This window comes from Chelonia mydas, chromosome 26 (genome assembly GCF_015237465.2).
Source record: "Chelonia mydas isolate rCheMyd1 chromosome 26, rCheMyd1.pri.v2, whole genome shotgun sequence".
Taxonomy (NCBI): domain Eukaryota; kingdom Metazoa; phylum Chordata; order Testudines; family Cheloniidae; genus Chelonia; species Chelonia mydas.
The window spans coordinates 2,055,347-2,063,854 of record NC_057859.1 but is presented as its reverse complement, the minus strand read 5'-3'; the positions used below and the strand labels follow the sequence as shown (position 1 = coordinate 2,063,854).

General features: G+C 59.1%; 1 protein-coding gene across 4 annotated transcripts in view; it reads right to left on the bottom strand.

Annotated features, from left to right (window-relative positions):
• Positions 1-1,322: 1,322 nt before the first annotated feature.
• LOC102948318 (G protein-coupled receptor kinase 5) overlaps positions 1,323-8,508 on the bottom strand; it is a 64,727-nt gene continuing 57,541 nt past the window's right edge. For all 4 annotated transcript variants that reach the window (XM_043536513.1, XM_037886340.2, XM_043536514.1 and 1 more), the window contains 4 exons: positions 7,971-8,108; positions 7,329-7,466; positions 6,475-6,606; positions 1,323-5,930 (listed from right to left, as the gene is read on the bottom strand). In XM_043536513.1, coding sequence (XP_043392448.1) covers positions 5,811-5,930; positions 6,475-6,606; positions 7,329-7,466; positions 7,971-8,108 — 528 coding nt within the window. In that variant the 3' untranslated portion in view covers positions 1,323-5,810. The remainder of the gene's footprint in view (positions 5,931-6,474; positions 6,607-7,328; positions 7,467-7,970; positions 8,109-8,508) is intronic.

Sequence of the window (8,508 nt, the reverse complement as noted above, 5' to 3'; positions counted from 1 at the left end):
GCCCTGCTGCTGCTCCTGTCCAGTAGAGAGGGGACTGGTCTTCAGCGTGGTCACTTTGGGGGCCCAGGGAGCTGGGGGCAGTAGCTCCCGGAGGGGCGGCTCATGGAGTTCTGCAGAGGGCAGCAGGCTCTCGGGCATCTGCAGCGCAAGAGGGGGTAAAAGGGCCAGAGCAGAAGCTGGGCCTGGTGTCCCGTTTCCTGCAGACACAGTTGGGTTACAGCAGCAGCCTGTGTGCATTGCAGACAGCTGTGTCCCCTAGCAAGGGCCAAGTCCACCAGAGCCCGTCTCCCTGCCAGGGTCCCCGCTTGCACTGGCATTCCCCTCCGCTAGGCCTCTCCTTGCCCGCTTGCACTGGCATTCACCCTCTGCTCAGCCTCTCCTGGCCTGCTTGCAGGGCCTCGGGCCAGACTCTGAGGAGAGCCCAGCTCATGGGGCGCACCCCCCACGTTGGGTGCGGAGCTGAAAATCTGACAGCCCTGCACTGCTTCCCGCTGGGGCCACCCAGTGGCCAAGAGAGCTCCCTGCAGCTCAGGGGTCTGTGACAATTCATTGAAAAAAGGACATGTAAAGCCGGGTGGGTTATTTCAAAGACCATTTTACCCCTCTAATGGGCTAGAGGGGAAGCACTCAGGAATCGCACGGAGGATGAAGGGGCTCAGGGCTTATGGGACTCATCTTATTTGGTGGGGAGATCAGCAGAGTCCTAGCTATGCAGTCGCCATGTACCCCTAGCACCAGTGACGGGTTGCTAGGGCACATGGGGGCCTGGCAGAGAACCAACAGCCTCTGTTTCTAGAGCGGCAGCATGGGCCAGTGCTGAGAGCACAGCAGCGGATGCGGTCACCATGTCCCCAAGACACCTTAAGGAACATTCCCGCTCTGTGCCTCAGTTTCCCCATATCTGTGAGATAGATGATGGCACCTACCTCTGTTAAATGCTTTGGGAGCCATGGCTGAGGAGCTAAGGAGTGTTATCGCTGCAGGAAAACGTCCCTCGGAAGGAGCTCTCTCCCCTCATTATTCAGAAGATTCTTGTGTGTTGAAGTTAACTCGGCTAGGCCGGAAGCCTGCAGATTACACTCCATGGAGCAGCACTGGACAGCCAGTCGGACAGGTGCAGCTGCTGCAGGTTATGGCCTCAATCCTGTGATCGTACCTGCCTGGGCTGGCCCCAGCACCCACATGAAGCCCAAAGATTCCAGCTGCACAGATCTGGTTGCAGGACCCAGCCTTTTCTTTGCACTCCCTACTGAATGGCTTTGACAAACTTGCGTGGCTGATCAGTGAAATGGAAAGTATCACATACACAGACAGCGCTCATGTTTCTAGGGGAAGGTGTGTATATTGTTACTGGTGGGGGGCAGGAAAACCAAAAATACCTGTATATCCGAAAGTTACAAGGGCACAATCCAAAAAATAAAAATGACCATGCATGTAATTTCAGTGCTTTACAAAATGGAAGCGGAAAAAAAGAAAACCAACCTAAAATATAGTCCTGTAATTAAATTACAAATTAGAAAGTTGTAAAAGCTTACTACAAAAATACAGCGGAGTAAGAGGGCTTCACCTCGACTGGGGTGAAGCGACATCCCCTTTTTCCTCTGAGAGGTTGGGTTTGTTTTGTTTTAAATTCCCTATAAAAATATCCCTGAAACATGGAAGTGTACAAGTCATCACATGGCTTGGTTTGCTGCTTTTAGCTTTAAAATGTACATCCAGGCACTCACCATATAAGTATTTACAAATGTTTACAAATGTACAAAAACCAAACTGAATACACCAGAACCAGGAATTTACAGTGTAAAAAACCAATCCAAAGCCCATGGATGCTGAGAGAAAGGAAAATACAAAAATACAGGTGTCCTTTTGCAAGGGGGAAATTCAGTCTTGTTTGGAATCCCCAGGGCTGCCCGCTGGAGAAACTGGCATGAGACCAGCAGGCTGTCCTTGCATAGAAACAGACACTATCCATGTGGCGCACAGTCTCTCTCTGGACAAGGTCCGTGGGTCACGGAGCATCTTTTCAGCAAAAGGCAGTTCTCAGTCTGTTAAACAAATACACCCATTTTCTCTCTCACACACCCTGTTTTCAATGGTATCAGAACACACTTTCCTCTCTGACGAGATGGAGCAGGATACAATCATGTTCAAGAAACTTTCTCTGCCCAGCCCCCAAAACAGAATTCAAAAAACCAAGCACGGATTATTTCAGGATGTCTGCTGAGGCTCCAGGGATAAGAGACATGGCATCTGAAACAATCTTTCCCAGTTCATTTACACCAAAGCCATCAGTCTGTATTTTTCAGAGGGACAGTCATGTCATCTAGGCCCAAGAGTTACTTTTTCCTAAATGAAGTGTTTCACAGAATTTAACAATTGTTTGGAGCAGCCTGAAAGTGTCAATGAACTACACCTAGTCTGGTTTTACACCTCCTCCTGCAGCATTTGCAACCCACACTCTGCAATCTTGGGGCTGGTTCTGGAGAACTAGGAAGTGAAACCCACTGACACCAACCTACCTAATTTCTGCCTCCAAGCTGAGCGAAATGCATGAAGGAAACAAGAATACAACTTTTTGCAACCATTTTCTATTTCGGTTCCTGTTGGTAACTTGAGTGCAGAGGGATCAGTGTTTTTTTAATTTGGGTTGAGGCTGTTCAACAGTCTAGAGGATTTAGACACATCTTCCATTGATGCATCTAAATCTCCTGCAACATTGCACTGTTTTCCCCCGATCTGTTTGCACTTCTAGCCAAGCAGGTTGCCAAGACCAGGGCAAAGCGAGATCCACGCCAGTCCAGCCAAGCCAATGCCTGGGACACAGACACTTCCAGAGACCAAACCCAGACCCCAACTGCTTAGCTCCAGCAATGCTCCCTGGGAGCAGCCTTACCCACGTGCCATCACCGTACATTTCACCAGCAACGACAGCTCTATCTGCACTGGCAAAGATGGGACCCACAAGTCACCAGCGCCACAGCCCCACTGGCGAGAGCTGTCGTGCGGGCCGGGTTCAAAGCTGGGTGAGAGACGGGCCCCAGCCCGCCTACAGCTGCCACCAGCAGGGACTCAGCTCCCAGTTCCACCAGTGCAAACCAGACTGGAGAGGTGAAGATTCCTCCCGCACAACCACCAAGTAATCAGGAGTCCAGCCAGGCCTGGAACCCCATCACCCTGCTATGCTCCCAGAGATTCCCCCTCCCCAGAGGAGACATGCTCAGGCTGGAAGTAATTCGAATGCGGGACCTGCTGAGGTCACCACAGGCATGGCTCACGCTCCAGCTGAGAAAGGGGAGGAGCATAAGGCTGTAATACCCTTTCTTACCACAGGGGGCAGGTGTCAGTCAGACAGAAATGGCTAATCTTTGGGGCACGGCTCTCAAGGTGCGCTCTGGTCAGGCCTAGAGGACCATGGCAGGGGTCAGCTGGGTGGCCAGCTTTACCGGCTGCTCTAGGCATGATGAGAGGGAGAGCTCGAGTGGGACTGCACGGCACAGCCTGCCTTTAACCTTGGTCCCCACATCAGAGAGCCCCTCCCTTGGGACACGAGTCCCATGGGGCAGATTGTCCGCATGGATCGTCTTGTTTGGATTCCGATGAGCCAAGCAGCCGGGCAGAACGTGCAGCTCCCTCAACAGCCAGCGGCTGGGGCTGGAAGAGCCGGGCTACGTGCCCCTCTGGACCTTGTGGCCCACTCCCGCCATCGAGCTCCCCAAGGAGCGGTGAGGCCGGAGAACAAAAGGGGGATTGTGCATTGGACTTGGAATCAGGGCAAAGCCACAAAGTGCAACGAGTCTGCCACTCTCGGCCTGGCAGATCTGGCACGGCTCAGGAGTCTGTTATTGCCAGCCCCGGCTCCTGGGACAACAAAGCCTCACGGGCCAATCTCGAGAGAGAAGCCTTTGCAAAGCAGCTCTTTTGGCAACTACTTTTTGACCTGGGGGGTGGAGAGGAAGGAATTGTTTCACACAAAGAGGAACTGAAAAGCGTTTCCCTTGTCACAGCTCATAATGTCACTAGCACCAGGCAGAACTGGGGGCTTCCTTCCCTACCCAGCCCTAGGGGGTGGGGACACCAGCCAGTGGGACAAGAGAGAGGGTCTTTACTCTGGCCTCAGCAGGGGAGCAAAGAGGCATCCAGGGCTGTATGAAGACATCCGAGTCACGCTGAAGTCTGAGCGAATGCTGGGTGCGCATTCAGCAGTTCATGCTAGGGGGTGGTTCCATGGAAAACTCTTCACTCCCCTGCTTACAGCCCGAGTTTCTTCCGCTGAGAGCAGCTCTTGCTTTAGCACCAAATATGTTAAGAGTGACAGATTCCCAGGCACAAGGCCAGCACAGACCCTAAAGATAAAAACACAGCCCATGTCTGGCCCAGTGCCGGGCTCCCTGCACGCTGCCAGGCCCCTAACGGCACACAAATGCTCGCCATGAGACAACAAGCAGCTCTGGGGCTCAGGTGCTATGAAAACAGATTGCTCCCCCCCTCCATCCCCACTCAGCAACAGCGCTCAGGTCCCACCTGAGCCCACAGCACCTCCCAGCCGCCTGCGTTCCAGCCCGAAGCCAAGACGACTTCCCTGCCATGGCTTGCTCCTAGGCAAGTGGCAGCCCAGGGGCCCGTGGCCAGTCCCATGACAAGACTCTCCCATGCAGGGTCAGGGGGTCTTAGTCCCACCCTTTGGGCCAGGCTATGAGCTATCGTCATAGGCTGCTAGACCCTGGGTAGGTGGCAGCCGAGGGAACCAGGAGCGACCTCCCGCTGGGCCGAGGGCAGGGGCAGGAGTCGGAGGGGGACTGACTGACTCTTTGGGACACTTGCTTAGAGAACAGAAGCGGTGCAGGAAGCCGGAGGAGCTGGGTTTGCGGGGAGGGTGAGAGGAGAAGGGGTTTGGTCTTCGCTCCCTTCACCAATTCTCTCCAGCAAGGGAGCGTGGGTGCAACTGACTGATGGCCTTCGTGACCCCAAATTCAAGGGCCCCTGGGTCCTACTCCACTCAAACAGCCTCCTTGCTACCCCGGCCTGGGCTTCCCCAACCTGCTGGTGCCCCTCAATCCCGACCCGCAGCCGGGACTGAGAGGAGCCGAGCAGTGACAATACACACTGCACACCTGTCCCCGGGTCTCTGCAGCCAGCTGGCTATGGCCAGCCCCTATTCAGCCTGAGCAGCGAGGGGCTCCCACCTGGGCTGTGAGCCCCGCCCCTCCTCTCACCCAGACCCCACAGGCAGGGGTGTGACACCGGGGGAGCCCCCCTCTCCCCGACAGATGCAGGGTGGGCACAGCGCCGACAGTCCCTCCCAGGGCAGGGTTTGCCGCAGGAACCGCGTTGGGGGGACACGGCGGGAGCAGCTGGGAGAGGCCACCCCAGTGATCGCGGCAAGGAAGCTATTGGCAACAACAAACACCGACTCCACCCTCCCGCGTGAACACACAGATCGATCCAGGCTCCCTTGAGCAGTCTGTGTCTGGCATGCGGCCGTGCCAGGTCCTGCCAGCGCGACGGGCCCCCGGGAGCAGGGCTGAGCGGGCTCCGGTTACCCAGAGGCGAGGCGGATGGGGTGAGGTGCAGCGAGAGTATCTGGCACGCAGTCCTGGGCGGGGGCTGCATCTTCCCACCCGGCCTCCAGGAGTGACTCAGCCCAGCAGGGCAGGGTGACGGAACAGCCCCTCACCCCAGCTCTGGCTCCAAGAGCCTCAGCTTCACATCCACGGTAACCCTGAGACGGCAAGGACGGCAGCTCCACGGGCGGGCTCCGGGCCTGCCCATGCTGGCTCTAACGGAGCAGGGTCTCCATGGGAGCAGGGGGGTCAGGAAGGCGCCTGCGCCATGGCCCGGCCTTGGCCGGCGGAGTTGGCCATGGGAGGATGCGAGTTCACGCCCGCTGTGAGGTTGGAGTGTGTGTTGGTGCTGATGGTGTAGTCCGCCGGCTGCGGGGGAGACAGGGACAGAGAGCGTCAGATAGGAGCTCAGCCACTCCCGCCTGCGAGCCACGGGCTCCCCCATGATAAGCCTGGCCAGGAAGGCAAGGGACAGGGGAGGGGCTACTAGAGAGACCCCAGGAACCTTCCCTCAGTGCCAGGACGTCTGCAAGGGCATCAGCCCAGCTGGGCAGAGATACCCACCCAGGGAGGGAAGTGTCAGGGCTGGCTACGCGCCCGAGCCCTTCATACCAACGGCACAGAAACCAGCCAGGGCTGGCGTGGGCCAAAGGCGTCCACACAGCCGACGGGGGGTTACCAGGCCAGTCTCAGTGAGATGCCTTCTGCTGGTCTGAAGGGGCGTTGGCTTCCCCTGGGCCGGAGCGGGTCAGCGTCGAGCCAGCCTTGGCTGTAGGTGCTGGCTGAAGGCAGGCGTGGAGCGGGGCAGTCTCCAGCACCTGCTGCAGTGCATGAGGGAACCCCAGCAAGGCCAGGGTCCCAGGCCGGGGCAAACACCTCAGGGACCGCGGGCAGGACACACAACGGGCCTTACGTGCCGCCGGAAGAGCCGCTGAAGCAGGCTGCGCTTGGGGGGCTCGGGGAGCTGCTTCCAGTCCAGATCCGGAGACCGCAACCCATTTGGTCCAAACACATTCAGGTCTTTAAAGCACTCGGTCTCGATCATCTGGGGAGAGGCGCACAGGGGAAAGCTCAGCGGGAGGCGCCGGGGCCACAGGCAGCCCAGAGATGGGACCGTCCCCCCGGCGATCAGAGGCAGGCTCCCTGGGGAGGGCAGTCTCCCTGTGTGTCTGGGAGCAGGGGGCTGGCCAAGCTGGATGCACTGGGGTGACAGCACACTAGGGCTACCATCCCTGGGAGCCAGCAAGAGGAGGGACAGCCCCATGGGGCTAGGGCAGGATCAGGCTCTTTGTATTCCTCAGTTTAAGCCATGGGGCTCCTGCCCCTCCTCCCAGGGCAGCTCCTTCCTGCTGGGTCACCCAGCCTCCATTCCCACCTGCCCTCCTCAGGGCTTGCAGCTGCAGGGCAGAGGCCTGGATCCCAGCTCCCCCAGGCTCTGCCCCAGCATGGTTTCCTCCCAGACCCTGCCGTGGGAACCAGCTGCCCAAGAGGGAAGCCCACCACCCATCCTGCCTGAGAGGAGTTTGCACACCCTGGCGCGCCCCACAGCCCTGGCACGGAGGCAGAGGGCTCGGGAATCAGGGCACCAATCTTCTTATGGGGAAAGCAGACAGGCCAGAGCCCCCTGGCCAGCAATATGGACTCAGCCTCCCTCCTTGCCAGCTGCTGTGCCAGAGAGAGCCATGGGGGCACTGTCTGCAGGGACACATAGTGGGGTGAGGGGGGAGTTCGGTCGTTATGGCTGAATCCCTCCCCCCGCCCCCATACCTCATTCTGCCAGGGGATGGAGACGCTGCCCGTGGCGAATTTGGCATAGAAGTCACTGTCCGTTTGGTCCAGGTTGACGCCCTTGACGGTGGAGAACTGCTCGATGTCCAGCACGTCCTTGCAGTACACGGCCCGAGGCTGCAGGGCCCATGGAGAGTGCTCAGCGTAGGGCAGGGGACTGACCGTCCCAGGCCACTGCCAGGCCCTCAGAGAGCGCTCAGCGTGGGGCAGGGGACTGACCGCCCCAGGGCCCATACCCCAGTGCTGCACGACCCAGAGAGAGCGCTCAGCGTAGGGCAGGGGACTGACCGCCCCAGGGAAGTGCCGGGCCCACGGAGAGTGCTCAGCGTGGGTCAGGGGACTGACCGCCCCAGGGCCCATACCCCAGAGCTGAACGACCCACAGAGAGGGCTCAGCATGGGGCATGGGACTGACCGCCCCCAGCATGCTCCAGGGCCCACTCCCCTGGTGCTAGAGGCCCCTGGGCTGGGGAGGCAGCCCCCTCAGACTCAACGAGCACCCACAGGAGGATCAGCCCATCACCACTGGCCCAGCACTGACTCGTGGCCCTCCCCGCCGATGCCTGGCCTGTGCCATGTTGCCCGCCCTTCTGCCCCCACCCTGGCCCTCCTGGGCTCTTACATCTGGCACAAACGATGGCTTTATGACCCCGGCCTCCAGCCGCTTGAAGTTGATGGTCCTGAAGAATGGATGCTGGGTCACCTGGGCGGCCCCGTCCTCCCCGCAGCCCAGTCGCTGCTTCGGGTCCTTGGTCAGGAGCTGGGGAGACGGACCGAGGCCCCGTGGTCACACGGGGGGGTGATGCGGACTGAACGCAGCGCAGCGGGCTAGACAGAGCGGGCCGGGGCTGCCCCCACAGCCTGGCGCACAGGAGAGCACTGGGGGTGGCACCCGGCCTGGCAGGGGGCTGGGGAGGAGCCTGTGTACGGACAGTGGCACCTCCAGGCCCCAATGAGCCCAGAGCCCCAGTGAGACAGTCCCTGCCTGGTGAGCTCACGCTGCACCGACAAGAGTCTCATCACCCGCCATTCACAGAGGGGCTGGGGCGGTGTCCACACATCGAACGCGGCAGCGACGTCCTCCCGCAGCTGGAGCTAACCCACCTCCCCGAGAGGCGGCCGCCCGGTCGAGGGAAGAATTCGACCCAACGCTGTTTACC